Consider the following 23,741-nt stretch of genomic DNA (forward strand, 5'->3'; position numbering starts at 1 on the left):
TGAAACTATGCAAATGTAACTACTTCCTAAAAGTGATGAATTAGTCATTATTTCCTGGGAAAACAAAGAGTTTTATTAGCCTGATCGAAGATCAGTGATTTAACTGGCAACTGATTGATGCACAACCGGGAAACCTCAGCCACACCCTGTGTTCGCTGTGTTAAAAGGAGAGAGGTTGAGCATCTGCTGCATCCACCACCAGCCTCCTGGACAAACAGGTAAACTCCTCTCACATTAATCTCCTCTCTTGTCTTTTTCTAATTTGCATTATTTTCATCGACAAGACAAAAACATTAAACTCAACAGCAAAACTGTGTTTAGATTCTGAGTTTTTCAGGTCAGGTTTCCTGCAGAAGAAAAGCAACATGATTCCAGTTTTCTTCGTCCTCCTCTTCGTCCTCGTCCCCTCGTTGACGGCTGTTCCTCTGGTATGTTTCAAGGGAAAAAATCTAACACATTTGTTGCATTCAACAAAGACAAGGGTAATATGTTTAGATATATTGGTTTTGCTCCGCAGCATCAACTTCAAATGTCAAAACCATCAAAAAACAGAAGTAATATGGTTGTAATAAAATGCTAAAGTCTCTGTTTGTCTTGCAGAAAGCTGTTGACACAAATCAAACGCGTGAGTAGAATAAAATCCAGAAACTTAAAGGGACTTTGAATCCTTTCTGTTTAACATGTGGTCTTCTTTCCTACTTCCCATAGGTGAGGACATAGATGTCACTGAAGCCCTCTCCAAGGCAAATGCTGGCATAAGTAAGTCAAGACTTCCACATAATCCTAAACCTTCACCTGTAATTTCATATTTCCGTGTGAAAACAGGAAAACAGAACAAACTAGTCAATCAAAAGTTACTGAACCTCATCATTTATTAATGACCCAGCTGACTTTTCATAAATAATGTTTCAAACAATTTACTTCCTGATTTGTCTTTGTCAAATTGGCCTTTTTTTCAGCCTTTAAGCATGATTACATGATTCTCTCTCTCGTTTTTGGATGAGGGATATTAGTTTACATATTTTTTTTAAATTTTATCAGTTTCTTCCAATTCATTCAAAATCTAATCAAACAGTTAAATTGCAGTCTGTAAAATAAATATAGGTAATCAGACAGTTGTTAGATGACTTTTGACAAAATACTGACCTTGTTGCATCATACTTTGATAAAATGTATGACAATTTACAATAGACGCAATAATCTAATTATAATCGAAATATATTGTTTCGAGTACTTCACAGTCTAAAGGCAGTTATGAATATTTTATAAGGTTTTAATTTTTTGTTTACTAAAAAATAAATGTATGCACTGTTCTATGAAATATAGAAGTATCAGAACTGAGCTGCACATTTTCAATAGTTTTTGTATAAAAGATCCAATGATAGGTAATTATTATCTTCTGTATGACTCTATTAAAGAATACAGTATATTGTTTCACATTTTAGATTGTCTAACCATTCTAAAAAGGGCTTTGTACTCCTCAGAAGGTGATCGTGGCCATCTTGAACTTTTGAACACAATCTGCACTTGCCAACTGTAGTATTTAGATTGGTCACCAGATGGCGCTAGACAGGTCTAGAAATCAATGCAGTATTTTGTTTTTAGGATGGTACCAACTTAATGAAGGACATAGAGCTCCCAGGAAAACAAAAAAAGGGACATTTGGCATCATAAGGTTGATGAATATTTATCTCTGAGTCATGATTCTTGTGGTTCTGCAGAGATTCCGCTGATTTTCGGTGACATCGCACCGACCAAAAATCGCAATGCAGTACCATGCACGGCAACAGGCTGCAAATGGCCCAAATCTGGAGGATTTGTTTACGTTCCTGTCCAGATCGGTTCTGAATACAGTAAGCACCACCAACATCAATGCAAGAAGATTCTAAAATAGACTCTTACATTTCCTTTACATTTGCTTTAACAAATATTTCTTATTTCAGAAGAGAGTTTTCCATGATGTTTTGACAGATTTTATCTGGAATAAAAATTTTAGTGCCTTGTCAGTTTTATGCTTTAATCTGACTTAAATCACTTGTATTAATCTACAAACATTTGCCCTGAGAGGTATGACTATGAAGCAGTAGTCAACCCTGTAGATGATGTCTGTTTTAGAGTTCAATGCTTAACATGTTTTGCATGTTTTAATTTTTATTTTTCCGATTTAGAACAATTAGGAGCTTTAGTTGACAGAAAATGTTTCATTAATGAGTGTCGACTATTTATGAAGAATGCTCCTCATCTTTATTTTTTTTTTTGCCTTACAGCCACAGCAGAACGTAACCTAATCATTAATAGCCTGGTGAGCTTCCACTCCGCCACCTGCATTCGCTTTGTTTGGAGGGAAAGCTTTCATCAGGACTTCCTTTACTTCTTCTCCGGATCTGGGTAGGAACACAAAGTCCCACAAACTCACAGGCTGTAGTTACATCCACACATCCTGATTTCGCTCTGACTTCCCTGTCAGGTGTTGGTCCTACCTGGGTCGCCAGGGCGGAGGACAGCTGGTGTCCCTGATGAAAAATGGCTGTTTGTACCAATCCACAGTGCAACATGAGGTTAACCATGCTCTGGGCTTCCACCACGAGCAGGTCCGCTCTGACAGAGACAACTTCATCCAGATCCTCACCCAGAACATTCAGCCAGGTTAGCTGACTCACACAACTGTAGGTTGTTCTGAAATTATAGCATTTTCATGGATTAAAACAGAAATTTGTTAGATCTGCAAACAACATGGAAAAGTATGAAAAAGGTAGACATTTTATTATTTTCCAGGTCTGAATAGGTATGGAAAGATAAACAATAGCATAATGAAATATTTGTACTCAAATCCATCCATCTATTCATCCATCCATCCGTGGTAGTAATATCTATCAGAAATTCATAGGGAACGTCTGTATTTACACTATAAATTAGCTAAAAGGACCGTGAACTATGACATTTTCTTGTCTGGACAAGTCTGCAATTGACCTGAAAACTGTAGGATCAGTGTCTTCATGTTCACCCATGTTCTGCTTTTGTTTATTACTTGTACTCTTACAAATAAAATGAAGAACAGACTTCTCCTCCATCAGATGACCCCCAACATCAACAACCAAACCATAAAAGTTATTTAAAAAGTTCAAATGTATTTCTGTGCTCCAAACAGGAATGGAGCACAACTTTCAGAAGGTGCAGACTAACAACTTGGGAACTCCCTACGACTTCAACTCGGTTATGCATTACCACAAGTGAGTCTTTGTCTGAGTTCATGCATGTCAGCAGAAAATATGTTCTACAGTGGGCAGTTTTGTACCTCAAAGTGTTTACTACTCAGCTGCATGAAGCAGTCTGAGTCTTAGTGCAGATGCATTTCATTTAGTGTTCCTCCTTTTTCAGGTTTGCCTTTTCCAGAAATGGCCAACCAACAATCCTTTCCAAAGCTAATCCTACGCTTGATTTCGGGAGGGCCACTACGATGAGCGTCAATGATATCAACCGTATCAAAAGACTTTATGGATGCTGTGAGTAAAAAATGAAGTTTATTAATTTTCTAACATTTTCAGCAGCTCATATTAATTAAAGCACTTTTTTTGCAACTATAATTTTAGGAGCATGAAGGGTCAGCCTCCAGAAACTTCAGCTTGCCAGCGATATCCCTGATCTGCTCTGCTCCTCACACAGAATCTCAGCTTAAAACAAGAAAAACTCCTGGTCTCTGCCCACACTATATCTGTTTTTACTTTATAATTCAGTGAGGATCTATATGACTACATAACCTTTGAAGACAGTTGTCTCGTATTCCAAGAAACAAATGTTTGGATCAAATTTAAAGAAAGACACTGCAGGTCCGCCTGCTGGATTGGTGTGGTATTACATATCATTTTGTTAACGAGAACACAAGGAAATGGTGAAGGATTTCTTAACAAACAACTGTTTTTCTTTTGGGTTTGGGTTACCTTTGGTGATTTGGTGATTTTTGGCATCTATATAAAAAACGATTGACAAACTTTTTTTCCCTGAAATAAAAATGTAAACAAATCTAAAGGGATGTTTTGGTCCAGTAAGTCATGCTGTTGATGATAGATTGGACTGCTTCTTAATGCAAACTTCATGTTAGCAAATATGTTACTATAGGTTTGAATTGTTCAACAACTTATGATGTAGAACAACAAGTGTAGATTTACACGACATTTTTAAATTAATAAAAGTGACAGAAATGCAATTGGCTTACATGTATAACTGAATGCAGATGAACTGTGGAAGATAAAAAGTGCTCTAATCATTTTAGGTTTATGAACAATTCTTTATCAAAATAATGTTACAACGTCTCATCCCACATGTTTTGTTTTAACACCTATACTTTTTCTCCAAGTTTTGATGTTGTTGTAATCAATGCTATCAAGTACTAAATAAAATGTTATCATTCCAATATTATTGTTTCTTTCTTTTCAGTAGCACTTGGACTTTATGGACAAACAAGGGTATGAAACTCTGGGAAATCCTAAAACAATGCTCTGCTCTCTAACTGCTACGCCACCACTCCCCTCTCATTAGTTTTATATCTAACCAGAACGCCAGGCCAGATTTAGCTTATATGAAGAGACAAAAAGAAGACAACATGAAGTTAGAAGTGGTCATTATGTCCCCCAGCAGCCTAAGCCTTTAGCAGGATAACTACAGAGATAGCGCAGGATAACCTAAGCCATGCTAAGTATGAGCTTTATCAAAAAGGAAAGTTTTAAGCCTAGTCTTAAAAGTAGACAGGTGTTGTAATTATGATTATCGAGTAATTAATATTTATCAACAATTATAATTAACAATCATAATTTGACAAAATTAATTTCTTAACCAAAATCCTCATTTATGAATCGAAACCAGAGATGTCTTCTGGTGTTGTAATTGTGGCTCAACACCTTTGATAATTACAACCGTTAAATACTCAGTAATAACTGATAACTATTACCAGAGATGTCACTGTTTAATCGACCGTTTCTGCCGAAACGTGGGGAACTCTTAACCTTATTTTGACTGACGAATCACTCTTGCACAAAATAAACAAAAAAACGCCTTCTCTTTATCTATGTGAACATTTATTAAATCACAGCCTGATACAATCCGCTCTTCCGATTTTATAATCTTCACCTACTCAAACATGTAAAGTTCTACACAAAAGGGGGTTAAATATCTAACTAAACAAAATAAAGCAAAACTCTTAATTTTCCGTCAGCCTTGAGAGTCTCGCTGGTGCTTCTCAAAGGCGAATCCAAACAGTTTCTGCCAGATCCGAGCGAACAACTTTCTCCAAGATTTATCCCATTTCACCCCTGAGTCCAGGAACCGCAACCTGCCTGCGATCCTGTGTAAGGATCACATCCAGTCTGCGATTCAGCTCACGTAACATCTCAGTCTGAGTGTTGATTGCTCTGAAGATCCCATCACACATGCCAGGCCGCCTCACAATTGCCAGAACAGCTGCGGACATTCTCCGAATTTCTCGATATGCCAGGTAACCGCTGACTCCAAAAAGCAGAAATCCTGATATCAAACATCCAATTATATACACATTTTCCACATCCTCGACTGACATTATCGACAAACACACAATCCTCCACTTCTGCCAGGAGTCCATCATGTATCCGGAGAAAAACGTCCAGTCCAGACAAGTTGGGCTCTCCGTCACCCTGTCTTCTCCTCGAGAAAATTTGATCAGTTGCATTGAGAGACCAGCTGACCAAATCCATAACTAAGAATTTGGAAGATATGCAAGAAGAGGCTCCAAAGACAAGACCCAGAGCTGAAGCAGGGCAGATATGGGACGGGGTGTGGGAGACAGAGAAAAAGCGTCCTCCTCCACCGAGAGCAGAAAGAAAACTTTTGGCGACAAGCCAGTAAGCAGTAAAGTTGAAGACAAAGAATATGGTTGATTTTCACCATAAGGTTATTATAGCAGTCCAGTTTCACAGCGCACCTGCGCGCAGGTGTTTGCACGGTAAAGACACACTTGCGAGACACGGCGGCCTCTGAAAGTACCAGCAAGTTTCAAAACAATGGCATGCACATACAATTCAGAACACATTAGACTCTAAATGGTGACTCTAATCGCACTAAAAATCCTACTCTATCCTGCCCACGCTATTCCTAATAAAGTAATAAAAAATAAAATAAAAGATGGGTTTTACTTTGTTGAAGTCTTCCTTCTGAGTAGAGGGAGAGAGGAGGAGGAGGGAAGTTGGAAGTTAACGTGCGTCCACAGTTAACTTCGGGAAGAGCGGTCAATCTTCGTCCTTTGGCCTCCTTGGCCAAAAGGAAAAAATATGATCTGACAATCAGCAGTCAACTAGAACCAAGCAAGAAGGGAAAGCTGCGTCTCCTTGAAAGTCCGTGATTTTGGTTATGTGTTAAACTCACGTCTTCAATCGGCAAAGTGAAATTTATGGCCTTCTCATTCCAGAATCCTCTTTCATGAATTTTTCGTTGGCCAACGAAGGAGAATAAATGAAGAATCCACGTGGGACGTCTTCTTCTCCAGAGAGAGATGCTTCAGATGTTGGTCCGGTATCCAACGTGAAAGCGCTTCTTTCCAACGTTCGCCTTCCTATATTGCCTCCTGTGACGTCAGACCTGGGATGGCCCCGTCATATCAGCCGCAGTGGCCGCTGGGTTTTGTAGGACAGACTATCCTACGGTACAAAATGGCCGATGACGTTGGAAAGGCATAGTGGCGGCCAACAACGTGCAAATGGTCCAATATTCAGCAAACAAGTGGTCCAACACAGGCTGTCCGCCTCACAGACTAAAACTGGGAGCTGGTTCCACAGGAGAGGAGCCTGATAACTAAAGGATCCAAAGGACTCCCATTCTACTTCTAGAGACTCTAGGAACCACCAGTAAACCTGCAGTCTGAGAACCAAGTGCTCTGTTAGGAACGTATGGAACAATCAGATCTCTGTTGTATAATGGAGCTAGATAATTAGCTAGATAAAGAGAAGGAGAAATTATATTCTGGATTTAACAGGGCGCGAATGAAGGGAAGTTAAAATAGGAGAAATATGATGTCTCTTAATTTTTCATTTTCATCAGAACTCTTACTGCAGCATTTTGGATCAGCTGAAGGCTTTTAAGTCAATTTGTTTTGACTTTCCTATAGAAAAGTATTATAATATTTCAGCCTTGAACTAGGAAATGTGTGGACTAGCCTTGTCAAGCTAAGTCACATAAAAATATGGAAATGAAGGAGCAGAAATCCATTTCTATTTTATTTTTGTATTCAATAGAAATGTAGCTGAATAGATACAAGGAATAATAAATATTTGTTAGCTAATATACATAAGGTTTCCCTACAGTGTTTGTTTCCTCACACCATTATAACAATCTGACAAGCTTTCTTAGCCCTCATGTTACACAATCTGCAGGGCTGTTACTGTCATAACACCAGCCATTACTAACTGGAAATGCTACTGGAAAATGAGATATAGGAAGATAAAAATGATTATAGGAGTTAATCTTTAGTTTTGCTTTCTTTTCACATCAGCTGCTCATTGGTTAAGGCTTTACGCGAACATACCCCAGCCTGTCAAACAAAACTTTTGTTTCCTCATACTCACGCAAGTACACTCCAATCCAACATGAATTCCACAAAGAAAAAGCATCTGACTTAAAATGTTATCATTCCTATTTTTTAAGAGAAATAAAAATCTTTTTTTTTAAATTTCCAAGCTGTTTCAGAGAATCTGAAATCAGTGTAGAACAATTCGTCCAGCTTTCACCCGCCTGTATATTGTGATTCTAACATTTGTCTCAATCTAAGGTTGTCTTGAGGCCAAAATAGCATGAAAATAAATCATTTTGTGTTTTCACAAATGAATAGTAGATTTTATAAAAATCTAATTGTTTTCTAGAACCAGTTTTCAGGATTTAATAATCCAGTTGAAGTTTCATCAATCCAGATATTTTAGATCTTCATCAACAGCTGATCAGCTTAAATCCAGACTCCTTAAAAACCAGTCAGATTGTCCTTTGAGTTAGCTACCAGTAGAAATCTCAGGGCTATAATTTATTACATTGCTTTCATTGTCAACAATACATGGGGGAACCCACTCTGCACTGACCTGGCATGCTTATAAGCAATAGAAAATCTGTTCAGGCAGAACTAACTGATGCTGTTCTCTGACAGTTTTTACAACATGTAGAAATTTATCCTCACATTTCTGGCCAGGGTTATGGAGGAAGCTGGTGTATAATTCCCTCAACTGCTGTTAACACACTGCTCAAAAAAAATAAAGGGAACACTTAAACAATATAACTCCAAGTAAATCAAACTGTTTTCTGAAATGTAAATTTGTTTCGCATCTTGTTAAATTGTTTTCTGAAATGTAAATTTGTCTTTAGGTTGGTAAAAGTGTTTTAGATTTTGTAATGTTGGTTTGCACCCCCCGGCCACCGTATAACCGTGCCACCGTTCAGCTTTTTAAAATCCTCATACTTATAAAGAGAGAAACATCATTAGCACTTTGAAGAACTTTTACACACCTGAAAACTTTATTTCTGTGTTGAAACATGGTGATCATGAAGCAGCAGCTAGAGGTGGGTCATGTCTCTGAGAAACAATATTGTGTTGTTTCAGCTCCTATGCTGTACGGACCCACCAGTGGGTCCAGCTTAGACACAGAGTTTTCTCTCCGCCTCTAAAATCACGTCAGACACAGCTGAATCCTTCACAAGAGGAGGCTTTAATGTTAATAAAACAATTCACCAAAATAGGTTTCAGTATTACTGTAGATGTTATTTACAGTAATACATACATACAGTAGTACATATGTTGGAGAAGGTAGAGAAATGTATTGTTATATCAGCCCCACCAACAATATTTTTGGCCAGCCGCCACTGTTAATTAGAGTATTCATAAAAACAAGGTGTTCTGAAATGTTAACAGCAGATGTAGGAATTAGACACGGACCTCTTCCATAACCCTGGCCAGAAATTTGAGGATAAATTTCTACATTTTGTAAAAACTGTCAGAGAACAGCGTCAGTTAGTTCTGCCTGAACAGATTTCTAATGCTTATAAGCATGCCAGGTCAGTGCAGAGTGGATGCCCCCATGTATTGTTGACAATGAAAGCAATGTAATAAATTATAGCTCTAAGATTCCTACTTGTAGCTAACTCAAAGGACAATCTGACTGTTTTTTAAGTGATCTGGATTTTATCTGATCAGTTGTAGATTAAGATTTAAAATATGTTCATTGGTGAAACCTCAACTGGATTAATAAATCCTGACAACTGGCTCTAGTAAAGAGTTTAATATTTATAATATATTATATTTATTTGTGAAAACACTAAATGATTTCCTTTCATGCTCTTTTAGCATCAAGACAACCTCAGATTGAGACAAATGTTACAATCACAATAAACAGACGAGTGAAAGCTGGACTGAATTGTTCTACACTGATTTCAGATTCTCTAAAACAGTTTGGAAATAAAAAAAATATTTTTGTTTCTCTTAAAAAAAATAAGAATGATAACATTTGTAAAAAAGCGGCTGTTTTCATGCAAGTGTTATATATATACACACCTGTTCAGTTATTCATTGCAGAAACATTTCAGATCATGTCACCTGTGTCTGTTTGTTGACGCCAAGCCTGTCTTGCCAGTCTGCCCATGTCTATTTTTGCATGTCTTGCCTGCCTGTTTATTGTTTTGGTTCCTGCCTCCTCCTGTGAGTGAGTATTTTGTTAATTAAATCCTTTCTTCACTTACCGTCATGCTGCCGGCTAGTCTGCATTCCGGGTCCACCATTTAGCAAGTCCTAACAGCAAGAACCACTGTTAGATTGGAGTGTACTTGCCTGAGTAGGACGAAACAAAAGTTCAGTTCGACAGGCTGGGGCATGTTCGTGTATAGACTTAACCAATGAGCAGCTGGTGCAAAAACAAAGAAAAACTAAATTTTAGCTCCCACAATAATTTTATTAATAAAAATACTAAATAAATGTAGACCAACATTACATTCTGCAAGTCAAGGATGAAATCTACAAGAAATACATCATTTATTAGCTCAAATCCCACATTTATTGATATCCATTTATGTCTCATGTACCAGTATAAGCAATTCTAATAAGTGCTGGCTAATGTTTCTAAGGAAACAGCCCTGCAGACTGACAAGCTTAAGGTCTTCAAGGAAGATACAAAAGAAATAATGGTTAATTAAAGTTGAGATTTTGGTAACTGATTGTTTCCTCCTTTGTGTAATAAACCAGTTTTTCTGTTCCTGAAGAACAAAATAGGCTCCATGTTGTTGAGCGGTCATTAGCCATGAGCAGTCTGGTTTCACAGGAAAATTATTCATTTATATCCTACCTTTACATATGTACCAACAGTTTGCATTTAGACTTTATAAGTTTTTTCAGTTATGTAATTCCAGATGGAAATTGCTCTAAAACCCCTAGGGTCTAACATTTAAAACAGAACTTCACATACAGTAAATCTCAAGCCAAGACTGCATCCATCACACGTCAACCAGCATTGAAGAACGTTATTTACAGTAACAACACCCACATCTGATGGGAAATGGAAGGATTTTTAAAAGCCTTCCTTAATTCCTTTTTAATTGCAATAATTTGTTGTATTAAAATGTATGGGTTTTTAATTTAAAGCACAATTAATTAACAAGGCAGCCCACATTTATTAACACATTCTCAAAGGAAAAATTATACCGAAATCTCTTTAGTTTTAAAAAGTCTTGCAGAAAATGAAAGAAATGTTGAAATTCTTATTAAATTTTAAATGTTGTGCTTCAATTAATCATCAGCGATCGGGCAAACAGTTTATTAGAGACTGTGATGAAAAGCTGCAGAAAACAGTAATGTTTAATTCTTGATTTAGAGAACCCAACAGTTTCTGCACATCTCAGGTTTTCAATGAGATCAAAAGAAAAATAATTAAATCAATTCTCCTAGAAACAGGGAGCCAGAACAGGGATTGAAGAACTGGATTTCATCTAATCAGCTGTAGATGAAGATCTAAAATATCTTGATGGGGAAACTTAAACTGGATTATTGAATCCTGAAAAGTGGTTCTAGAAAACAGTTTGAGATTTATAAAATCTATAATTCACAATTGGATAGGAGTGTACTCACCTGAGTAGGACGAAACAAAAGTTCAGTTCGACAGGCTGGTGCATGTTCATGTAAAGACCTAACCAATGAGCAGCTGATGTAAAAACAAAGCACAACTAAAATTTAGCTCCTATGATCATTTAATAATAATAAATAAATAAACTTTACATTCTGCAAGTCAAGGATAAAATCTCCGATGACTGATGTTTATACAGAAACAGCAGCAGGCTGTGAAACCTGAGGCCTGTGAGATCTGTGAAAGATAATCCAGGTGGTTGAACGTTAAATGTAGGCACCTGATTGTTTCCGCCTGTGTGGAAAAATCTGTTTTTCTGTTCCTGTCCTGAAGAACAAAATAAGCTCCACGCTGTTTGTAACATTGGAGCCAATTGGGGTTTAAATCATTAATTATTGTGAGCCATGAGCAGTCTAAGAATAATTATGCATGAAAGATCATTTATTTGGATCTGCCAACTGCTTTTCGTTGTAAAAGTTGTCAACAGCTGATGTGAGAAGTCTTGGGACTTTTTATTTAATCTCAGGTTTCTTTAGTTGTCTGTGATTTCAACAATATATTACTGCTGTATTGCTGGATCGGAACTTATTAGTTATTATTTTGTTGTTTGCTAAACATTTAATTCCTATTAAAACAGCAGATTGTGGTTTGTTGATAGGAGAAAAAGAGTAAATAGTGATCAGTGAAATAAGGAGATGGATAGAAAAGCTTTGTTGAGACTTTTGCTTTAATTCAGTTGGTCATTTTGTTCATTATGTTTTCTAATGTTATTCTACTTTTTATCAGTTTTAGGTACCCTCAGCCCTCCAGGATATTTTTCAGTGTCAGACAAACAGCCTTGCTTATGCAGCATGTTTCTTTTAAATAACAGAAGATAAAGTGATAGTCAACTAAACTTAACATTACTGCTGCAACCACTGCCATTAGGAATGTTTTTTGCCAGCATTGATAGCCTGTTAACAGTCATGCTACAGCCGATCTGGGGGATTTAAGTTCAGACTTTGACTAGGCCAATCTGCAACATTATCATTTTTTCTTTTTTTAGGCATTCAGAGGTCGACAATTGTGTTCTTACTTTTACTAGTAATTTAACTCATACCCTCAAAGAACACAAATTGACCACAAATGGTAACAATGTCAACCCAGCCCTCTTCCTCAAAGTCACTGTCAGACTCTTCGATTTCAGTAACATGGTCATCACATTCTGAGACGTGCTCCTCTATATTACGTTATCAGAATCGTCTCTCTCTTGAAAAATAATTTGCAAGGCCATTTCTGTAGAAATTCTATTCTCTCTCTTCATCTGTTCTGATAAGCAACTATATCCACACACACACACCCACACACACACACACACACACACATATAAACAAACACACAATTTTTGGAAACTTCTGTCTGTTCCTTACTGTAAGACAGAGGGTAAAAATACTGGGAATGGGAAAGCCAACAGCTTTCAGAGTCAAACCTGCAGGCGGTATGCCAGTGTACCACACATCAACACATTGTGAGAAAAAAATAATGCCCAAAGGCAGCGAAAATGATCACGTAGTTATTGAGGGTGTTATTTATCTAAAAACAAAATACCCTTATTCCTTGGGTAACACTCAGCTAAAGACTCACAAATGCTGAAACTTGGGGGTCTGGTTACATTTAAAACAGCACAAATCATATTTAAAGCAAGGAACAAATTATTAACAAGTATTATTCAAAGAATACTTCCTGACAGTAATGGGAGTTACAATCTGAGAGCTTTCAAAACATTGTGCTCGTACCACAAATTAATTTGATTTAATATAATGAATTTAGAAGGTCAATAGGAACATATATGTTTTACTTCGACCTACTTTTCAGTCATCTTATGATGTATGTTTGGGGACAAGTTTCTTTCTTTTTATGTTTGAAATAAATAAAATAATTAAAACTCAATGGAGAGTAGCAAGAAAATGTTGCAGAGTGAGGGAAATGGTCACCAGCCCAAGACTGTAGCAGCATAAGTACAGAAACAGCTCAGGAAAACCTAATCCACTCTAACAATAGGCTTTATCAAAAAGGAACCTCTGGGTTCACTCTTTGTTACATTGCATTTTCTGACATGGCAGTTGACCATGTTTTCCGCCTCATTTCCACTCAGTTCTTGACATGTTTTAACATTTGTCTTTCAGTGTTTAACCCTTTCTCTCCTAGACATAGTTACTGGCTGAGCTTTTACTGTGACTAACTCTATGTGCTCTCTTTCATCCTCTAGACTTGAAAACTGGCTCAGAGTTTATCTGCTTAGCAGTCTGTCTCTGCTACATGAAGCCACTGAAGGAACTACTACTGCCATTTGACCTTTTTTCACATAGAAAGGACTGCTGGATCAGTGCTTCTGTGTTCTTTTGTGCATATGCTCTTTCTTCTCAAACCCCCAGTCTGGCCGCTGACACTGAACCTGGTTCTGCTGGAGGCTTTTTCCTGTTAAAGGGGAGTTTTTCTTGACAAAATCAACATCATTGTATACTAAATTAGAATTGTGGTGCCAAAGCTGCAACAAACAGTATGAATGACATATTTTCTAAGTGCTCAGGCCGACTTCTGTCAGGACTAAGCTGATATGTTTGACCTTTAATTTCCACCTCAGTAATGAACAATGAGTATAAATAATGAGAAACAGCTTTAAATTGCAAGAACTGAGTAAAGTTGTCTTTTTATTATTTCCATTACCTTGTTTTCTGTAAGCAGAATTAAGTTGGTTTCAGGATCAGCTGCAATTATTTCACTGAAATATTCCATTGAGATTTTAAAAAGTGTTGAAAAACATTGTGTCTTGTTGTAGTGCGTGACTGGCCTCACAATGAGAGTAATGTTTAATCAGAGGGAGAAAAATATGTTTCTTCAACATTTGGTATATTCTTCTACTGCAGTTTTAATTAAATATAACACATGAAGGGATTTCAAACCTTCTTGCTCACTTAAGTTATTACACTCACCAAATACTTCATTTGGTACACCAGCTCAGGTGCTAATTAACACCAATATTGAACCTGCTAATCACGTGGCTACCACTGATTTCATTTAGGTATTTAGACATGGTCAAGACGATTTTGGAGTTAAAACCGAACATCAGAATGGGGGAAGAAAGGGGACTTAAGGGACATAACAAGGTTGTTGTTGCCAGACAGGTTGGTTTTACTATCTCAAAAACTGGAGACCTAAATACTGGGGAGGTTGATTACCAGAGTGAACACAGATGGCTTTCATTGGTTAATAGAAAAAACCTGTGGGAGAGCAGGACAGAGAGGCTGAGGGATGGAGAATGAGGAAGAAGAAGAATACACAAGGAACCAGGAAAACCACAGAAAACCATAAAAGAGTACAAATAAGAACCCAACCAAACACGAGAATGATTAACCAAAACATGACGAATACACAAAGGAAAGAAAATAACAGGGAAACAGGGAGTGAACAGAACGTAGTGCTCAAAGACAGAAATATAACTAAAAGTAAAGGACAAACTAAGGCCTTTTAGAAAGAATCTAAAGACTACAACACAGAGGCAGATCTAAATACACAAAATACGTAAGGAAATGAGCACTAGGATTTCCAAGACTAATGATGAACTAAATGCCAAACACGATAAAACTACAAAACACAAAGCCAAAGGATCGTACCAGAATGCCATATTAATGGTTAGTTAACATGACATTTTAAGAGTTTAATGATTGTGCAGCGAACAGCTTCAGTGGTTTTTAAAACCACAGAATCTAATTTATTTTAGAGATTTTCTAATCTATGCAGGGGTAAATATATGCAACCCCAGTTCCAATGAAGTTGGGACATTGTGTGAATAAAAACAGAACACAATGATTTTCAAATTCTGTTCAATCTATATCCAATTGAATTCATCACAAAGACAAGATATTCAATGTTTAAACTGATAAACTGCAATTATTCACTCATCTGAATTTAGTGCTTGCAACACATTCCAAAAAAGGAAAGACAGAGTCAACAAAGGACTGGGAAAGTTGAGGAATGCTCAAAAACACCTATTTGGAACATTTCACAGGTGAACAGGTTAATTGGAAGCTGGTGCTCAGTTTTAATGGTAACGAGTCCCATTTCAGACTCTTTTCGGAAATCATGGACGTCGTATCCTCCAGATTGTTGTTTGCGCAAAGGCAGGCATCAGTAATGGTATGCGGGTGTGTTAGTGCCCATGGCGTGGGTGACTGGCACATCTCTGAACGGCAACGTCAGGGACGTTCCTGCTTATTTCAGCAATGCCCAAGCAGAAAAATTACCTTTTTGTGTAAATTTTTTCCTCAGGGCGCCAAACTCGGTTTCCAGTTATGTAAGTTTTATGCAAAAACGCCTCTTTCCAAGTCACACCACTCAAAGACCTTTTGTTCCTTTCATAACTCAAACAAAAATAGAATTTTATATTAAAGTGACACACAGCCAGACAGACAGCTTTAACCTGAAATGCATCATTAGCTTGTTTTACAGGAAAGGGTTTTGTGGTTGGAGTTCCTGGATTCTTAAAGATAAACTGTTGTTCCTTGTGAACTTTACAAGGGCAAGGTATTTTTATGTGTGCATTTGAATCATATCAAGTGTTTTAGTTTTAAATCCATTAAAAATAAACTACTTACGTACATGCAGGAGCCTAAAAACACAAAAACGTGTAAAACAAAATGTAAAAAACAAACAAAAATGCAAAGGATTGTCAAAAACATATTTTAAAAAATACATAAAACCCATCACACATGCAACATGCAAAGAGAATCTACCTGAGTGAAATAATATAACTATCATAATTTATTAATATTTGTTGACATAAAAGTTTTGACATTTTCTGGTTTGCAGCCCAGACTTTTTGCACGCAGGCGGATCAGTGAATCATCTGTTCATTCTCACTTGAATGTCACTCAGTCAGGCATGTGTGTGTTCATAGGCATTGTTGATTTAATTCCTGAGACTTTACTTTTGCTTTCGAAAGCTTTAGTGCTTTACATAGGTGAGTACATAAAATCATATGAAAGGCAAGAAAGCAAGACTATAAAATACATACATAAAAAAAAGTTAATGTCAGGAAAAGTGAACGTGAAAGAACTGTCTTTATACAAAAAAAAAATAATTAAAAGATTTAAAAATGTTTTTTTCACACATGGCTTGATTGGTACTTTCATTAGGACAGATTTATGCCGCCAAGATCCTAAAGACGGCTTCATTGTCCAGTCTAAATGTGTGTTTGAGTATTTGGTGAATTGACAATTAAGACATGTTGCCTGAGGTCCTGTAGTTGCTTTTGCAGATGATCATATAGTTTACAACTTTTCCACATTTTGTCACCTTAGAACAACAAACTTTAATGTGTTTTCTTATAATTTTATGTGATAGACCAACACAAAGTTGTACAAATCTCTCATGAGATGGAATAAAAATGGTTTCAGAAATCTTAATACCTAAATAGCTGAAAAGTGTAGCTTGTATTTGTACTCAATCCCCCTTTACTCAGATTCTTCCAAATACAAACAGAGTCTACCCGTGTTTAATGTAATCTCAGTATAAATGTAGCTGTTCTGTTTCTGGCCTCAGAGGTTATTAAGAAAACATTAGAGAAAAACAGCATCATGAAAGGTCAGAGAAAAATCATATGAAGACGTTAAAAGCAGGGTTAGGCTCTAGAACAATATCTCAAGCTTTAAACATCACATAGAGCTCTGTTCAATCCAGCATTTTAAAATGCAAAGTGGCAAAACTGCACACCTACCAAGACATGGCTCTCCATTTAGACTAACAAGCAAGGAGAGCATTAATCAAAAAGGAAAATCAGGAGAGCATTGGGAACTCTGGAGGACCTGCAGAGATCCACTGAATTTGTTGATATGAAAACTATTAGTCCTGCACTCCAATACAGTGGGCTTTATTAAAGAGTGGCAGGAGAAATTATTGTTGTAAAAAGGCCAGAATAAATTCTGCATGCAGTTTTAGACAAGGCCTTCCAGGAGACAAAGCAAACATTTGGGAGAAGGTGCCCATTTCTGAGTAATTTAAACTGAATGATGGAGCTGCTTAAAAGTGTGGAATGTTTAGTGAACGCAGCTCATCTTAAAGTTATTTAAGTTGTTCTGTTGAGGGTAAACATTTACATTGTGTTTGTTCATGGGCAAACTTTGGATATTTCACAGAAAGAAGGCTGCAGTTTATTCCCTCAAGATGCACACTCAGTGTCTACTGAGTGTCTGAGTGTGGGGGGCAACAGATCCCATCTGTGTTGTGCTCATTGAAAGGATCTGAAGACGTAGGCGTCAAGAGAGTGGTGTTTTGTTTGGAAAACTGATCTTTGCATGACTTTTACCTTTCTCATGAGCCCTTTGAAGCCTAGAATGAGCTGACTAGAATGACTGCCAACTGCTCTAAGATCATTGAAGCAGGAAACATTTATGTGACTTACTGTCTTTTACAGTAAAAAGGTTATGGTACAATGAAGCTTTTCGTTGATTGATGGACTGGAACGTCTGCAACAAACAGGCTAGTGCATTAAGATATGGTCAAGAAAGTTGATAACTCCAAAGTCACAGTTCTTGATTTACTGGTCCATTCACGTTACAACTGTTATCTTATGACAGATGGAAAGTGAATTACCTAGAATGAAAAGATAACAATAACAAAAGCAACCTTCCTCGACATGCTCAGCAAGGTCTTCCAGGAGGTGTTTGGACCCGTTTATCCAGAATATTTCAAGCAGCCAGTTGAGCATCACTTTAAGACTTTGGAGAACCCCAGACAGACCCAGAACTTGTACTTTCATTCTGGCGTATGAATGTGGAGAATGTTGCTGAAGGAGAGAGAAAACTTTACCTTGGATGAATAGATGTTTAAACTTTTCTTATCTGTGAATTCATTTTCATATTCTTTCCATTTACCCTTGTTGTTCCTGTAAAAAGCAGCAATGCCCCAAATCTGCCTTAAATTTAATCATCAGTTCATATTAATTTGACTGAATCATAATATTAAAATGTGATTTTAATCATACCTAAATAATTATTGCCAACTGAATAAAATCACAAGTTAACATACAAGTGAAAAGGTGAGGTCACTTCATGTATTATTGTTGTTTAGTTTTATTACTGTTTTCTGTGCTACATACTTTCACAACTGAGTTGCACATTCACTTTATCCCAACAGTTATTTTATACCGTTGCTTCGCTACTTTTAAAAGGATAAGATATCAGCAAAATAAACCTTTGTGTGAAACTATGCAAATGTAACTACTTCCTAAAAGTGATGAATTAGTCATTATTTCCTGGGAAAACAAAGAGTTTTATTAGCCTGATCGAAGATCAGTGATTTAACTGGCAACTGATTGATGCACAACCGGGAAACCTCAGCCACACCCTGTGTTCGCTGTGTTTAAAAGGAGAGAGGTTGAGCATCTGCTGCATCCACCACCAGCCTCCTGGACAAACAGGTAAACTCCTCTCACATTAATCTCCTCTCTTGTCTTTTTCTAATTTGCATTTATTTTCATCGACAAGACAAAAACATTAAACTCAACAGCAAAACTGTGTTTAGATTCTGAGTTTTTCAGGTCAGGTTTCCTGCAGAAGAAAAGCAACATGATTCCAGTTTTCTTCGTCCTCCTCTTCGTCCTCGTCCCCTCGTTGACGGCTGTTCCTCTGGTATGTTTCAAGGGAAAAAATCTAACACATTTGTTGCATTCAACAAAGACAAGGGTAATATGTTTAGATATATTGGTTTTGCTCCGCAGCATCAACTTCAAATGTCAAAACCATCAAAAAACAGAAGTAATATGGTTGTAATAAAATGCTAAAGTCTTTGTTTGTCTTGCAGAAAGCTGTTGACACAAATCAAACGCGTGAGTAGAATAAAATCCAGAAACTTAAAGGGACTTTGAATCCTTTCTGTTTAACATGTGGTCTTCTTTCCTACTTCCCATAGGTGAGGACATAGATGTCACTGAAGCCCTCTCCAAGGCAAATGCTGGCATAAGTAAGTCAAGACTTCCACATAATCCTAAACCTTCACCTGTAATTTCATATTTCCGTGTGAAAACAGGAAAACAGAACAAACTAGTCAATCAAAAGTTACTGAACCTCATCATTTATTAATGACCCAGCTGACTTTTCATAAATAATGTTTCAAACAATTTACTTCCTGATTTGTCTTTGTCAAATTGGCCTTTTTTTCAGCCTTTAAGCATAATTACATGATTCTCTCTCTCGTTTTTTGATGAGGGATATTAGTTTACATATTTTTTTTAAATTTTATCAGTTTCTTCCAATTCATTCAAAATCTAATCATCTAATGACTTTTGACAAAATACTGAGCTTGTTGCATCATACTTTGATAAAATGTATGACAATTTACAATAGACGCAATAATCTAATTATAATCGAAATATATTGTTTCGAGTACTTCACAGTCTAAAGGCAGTTATGAATATTTTATAAGGTTTTCATTTTTTGTTTACTAAAAAATAAATGTATGCACTGTTCTATGAAATATAGAAGTATCAGAACTGAGCTGCACATTTTCAATAGTTTTTGTATAAAAGATCCAATGATAGGTAATTATTATCTTCTGTATGACTCTATTAAAGAATACAGTATATTGTTTCACATTTTAGATTGTCTAACCATTCTAAAAAGGGCTTTGTACTCCTCAGAAGGTGATCGTGGCCATCTTGAACTTTTGAACACAATCTGCACTTGCCAACTGTAGTATTTAGATTGGTCACCAGATGGCGCTAGACAGGTCTAGAAATCAATGCAGTATTTTGTTTTTAGGATGGTACCAACTTAATGAAGGACATAGAGCTCCCAGGAAAAACAAAAAAAGGGACATTTGGCATCATAAGGTTGATGAATATTTATCTCTGAGTCATGATTCTTGTGGTTCTGCAGAGATTCCGCTGATTTTCGGTGACATCGCACCGACCAAAAATCGCAATGCAGTACCATGCACGGCAACAGGCTGCAAATGGCCCAAATCTGGAGGATTTGTTTACGTTCCCGTCCAGATCGGTTCTGAATACAGTAAGCACCACCAACATCAATGCAAGAAGATTCTAAAATAGACTCTTACATTTCCTTTACATTTGCTTTAACAAATATTTCTTATTTCAGAAGAGAGTTTTCCATGATGTTTTGACAGATTTTATCTGGAATAAAAATTTTAGTGCCTTGTCAGTTTTATGCTTTAATCTGACTTAAATCACTTGTGTTAATCTACAAACATTTGCCCTGAGAGGTATGACTATGAAGCAGTAGTCAACCCTGTAGATGATGTCTGTTTTAGAGTTCAAATGCTTAACATGTTTTGCATGTTTTAATTTTTATTTTTCCGATTTAGAACAATTAGGAGCTTTAGTTGACAGAAAATGTTTCATTAATGAGTGTCGACTATTTATGAAGAATGCTCCTCATCTTTATTTTTTTTTTTGCCTTACAGCCACAGCAGAACGTAACCTAATCATTAATAGCCTGGTGAGCTTCCACTCCGCCACCTGCATTCGCTTTGTTTGGAGGGAAAGCTTTCATCAGGACTTCCTTTACTTCTTCTCCGGATCTGGGTAGGAACACAAAGTCCCACAAACTCACAGGCTGTGGTTACATCCACACATCCTGATTTCGCTCTGACTTCCCTGTCAGGTGTTGGTCCTACCTGGGTCGCCAGGGCGGAGGACAGCTGGTGTCCCTGATGAAAAATGGCTGTTTGTACCAATCCACAGTGCAACATGAGGTTAACCATGCTCTGGGCTTCCACCACGAGCAGGTCCGCTCTGACAGAGACAACTTCATCCAGATCCTCACCCAGAACATTCAGCCAGGTTAGCTGACTCACACAACTGTAGGTTGTTCTGAAATTATAGCATTTTCATGGATTAAAACAGAAATTTGTTAGATCTGCAAACAACATGGAAAAGTATGAAAAAGGTAGACATTTTATTATTTTCCAGGTCTGAATAGGTATGGAAAGATAAACAATAGCATAATGAAATATTTGTACTCAAATCCATCCATCTATTCATCCATCCATCCGTGGTAGTAATATCTATCAGAAATTCATAGGGAACGTCTGTATTTACACTATAAATTAGCTAAAAGGACCGTGAACTATGACATTTTCTTGTCTGGACAAGTCTGCAATTGACCTGAAAACTGTAGGATCAGTGTCTTCATGTTCACCCATGTTCTGCTTTTGTTTATTACTTGTACTCTTACAAATAAAATGAAGAACAGACTTCTCCTCCATCAGATGACCCCCAACATCAACAACCAAACCATAAAAGTTATTTAAAAAGTTCAAATGTATTTTTGTGCTCCAAACAGGAATGGAGCACAACTTTCAGAAGGTGCAGACTAACAACTTGGGAACTCCCTACGACTTCAACTCGGTTATGCATTACCACAAGTGAGTCTTTGTCTGAGTTCATGCATGTCAGCAGAAAATATGTTCTACAGTGGGCAGTTTTGTACCTCAAAGTGTTTACTACTCATCTGCATGAAGCAGTCTGAGTCTTAGTGCAGATGCATTTCATTTAGTGTTCCTCCTTTTTCAGGTTTGCCTTTTCCAGAAATGGCCAACCAACAATCCTTTCCAAAGCTAATCCTACGCTTGATTTCGGGAGGGCCACTACGATGAGCGTCAATGATATCAACCGTATCAAAAGACTTTATGGATGCTGTGAGTAAAAAATGAAGTTTATTAATTTTCTAACATTTTCAGCAGCTCATATTAATTAAAGCACTTTTTTTGCAACTATAATTTTAGGAGCATGAAGGGTCAGCCTCCAGAAACTTCAGCTTGCCAGCGATATCCCTGATCTGCTCTGCTCCTCACACAGAATCTCAGCTTAAAACCAGAAAAACTCCTGGTCTCTGCCCACACTATATCTGTTTTTACTTTATAATTCAGTGAGGATCTATATGACTACATAACCTTTGAAGACAGTTGTCTCGTATTCCAAGAAACAAATGTTTGGATCAAATTTAAAGAAAGACACTGCAGGTCCGCCTGCTGGATTGGTGTGGTATTACATATCATTTTGTTAACGAGAACACAAGGAAATGGTGAAGGATTTCTTAACAAAACAACTGTTTTTCTTTTGGGTTTGGGTTACCTTTGGTGATTTGGTGATTTTTGGCATCTATATAAAAAACGATTGACAAACTTTTTTTCCCTGAAATAAAAATGTAAACAAATCTAAAGGGATGTTTTGGTCCAGTAAGTCATGCTGTTGATGATAGATTGGACTGCTTCTTAATGCAAACTTCATGTTAGCAAATATGTTACTATAGGTTTGGATTGTTCAAAAACGTATGATGTAGAACAACAAGTGTAGATTTACACGACATTTTTAAATTAATAAAAGTGACAGAAATGCAATTGGCTTACATGTATAACTGAATGCAGATGAACTGTGGAAGATAAAAAGTGCTCTAATCATTTTAGGTTTATGAACAATTCTTTATCAAAATAATGTTACAACGTCTCATCCCACATGTTTTGTTTTTAACACCTATACTTTTTCTCCAAGTTTTGATGTTGTTGTAATCAATGCTATCAAGTACTAAATAAAATGTTATCATTCCAATATTATTGTTTCTTTCTTTTCAGTAGCACTTGGACTTTATGAACAAACAAGGGTATGAAACTCTGGGAAATCCTAAAACAATGCTCTGCTCTCTAACTGCTACGCCACCACTCCCCTCTCATTAGTTTTATATCTAACCAGAACGCCAGGCCAGATTTAGCTTATATGAAGAGACAAAAAGAAGACAACATGAAGTTAGAAGTGGTCATTATGTCCCCCAGCAGCCTAAGCCTTTAGCAGGATAACTACAGAGATAGCGCAGGATAACCTAAGCCATGCTAAGTATGAGCTTTATCAAAAAGGAAAGTTTTAAGCCTAGTCTTAAAAGTAGACAGGTGTTGTAATTATGATTATCGAGTAATTAATATTTATCAACAATTATAATTAACAATCATAATTTGACAAAATTAATTTCTTAACCAAAATCCTCATTTATGAATCGAAACCAGAGATGTCTTCTGGTGTTGTAATTGTGGCTCAACACCTTTGATAATTACAACCGTTAAATACTCAGTAATAACTGATAACTATTACCAGAGATGTCACTGTTTAATCGACCGTTTCTGCCGAAACGTGGGGAACTCTTAACCTTATTTTGACTGACGAATCACTCTTGCACAAAATAAACAAAAAACGCCTTCTCTTTATCTATGTGAACATTTATTAAATCACAGCCTGATACAATCCGCTCTTCCGATTTTATAATCTTCACCTACTCAAACATGTAAAGTTCTACACAAAAGGGGGTTAAATATCTAACTAAACAAAATAAAGCAAAACTCTTAATTTTCCGTCAGCCTTGAGAGTCTCGCTGGTGCTTCTCAAAGGCGAATCCAAACAGCCAAATTCCTGGTCTTTCTGCCAGATCCGAGCGAACAACTTTCTCCAAGATTTATCCCATTTCACCCCTGAGTCCAGGAACCGCAACCTGCCTGCGATCCTGTGTAAGGATCACATCCAGTCTGCGATTCAGCTCACGTAACATCTCAGTCTGAGTGTTGATTGCTCTGAAGATCCCATCACAC

The 23,741-nt window shown here is 36.9% G+C and overlaps 2 protein-coding genes across 2 annotated transcripts; both read left to right on the forward strand.

Annotated features, from left to right (window-relative positions):
• Positions 1 to 183: 183 nt before the first annotated feature.
• Positions 184 to 4,236, forward strand: LOC124867256 (hatching enzyme 1.2-like). Its single transcript, XM_047363614.1, has 10 exons — positions 184 to 218; positions 322 to 428; positions 601 to 625; positions 709 to 759; positions 1,722 to 1,853; positions 2,268 to 2,388; positions 2,468 to 2,646; positions 3,149 to 3,230; positions 3,379 to 3,503; positions 3,591 to 4,236. Coding segments are annotated over exons 2-10 (780 nt in total). The 5' UTR covers positions 184 to 218; positions 322 to 365; the 3' UTR covers positions 3,593 to 4,236.
• Positions 4,237 to 18,532: 14,296 nt separating this feature from the next.
• Positions 18,533 to 22,716, forward strand: LOC124866675 (hatching enzyme 1.2-like). Its single transcript, XM_047362563.1, has 10 exons — positions 18,533 to 18,567; positions 18,672 to 18,778; positions 18,951 to 18,975; positions 19,059 to 19,109; positions 20,024 to 20,155; positions 20,571 to 20,691; positions 20,771 to 20,949; positions 21,452 to 21,533; positions 21,682 to 21,806; positions 21,894 to 22,716. Coding segments are annotated over exons 2-10 (780 nt in total). The 5' UTR covers positions 18,533 to 18,567; positions 18,672 to 18,715; the 3' UTR covers positions 21,896 to 22,716.
• The last annotated feature ends 1,025 nt before the right edge of the window (positions 22,717 to 23,741 follow it).

This window comes from Girardinichthys multiradiatus, chromosome 4, assembly GCF_021462225.1.
Source record: "Girardinichthys multiradiatus isolate DD_20200921_A chromosome 4, DD_fGirMul_XY1, whole genome shotgun sequence".
NCBI lineage: Eukaryota > Metazoa > Chordata > Actinopteri > Cyprinodontiformes > Goodeidae > Girardinichthys > Girardinichthys multiradiatus.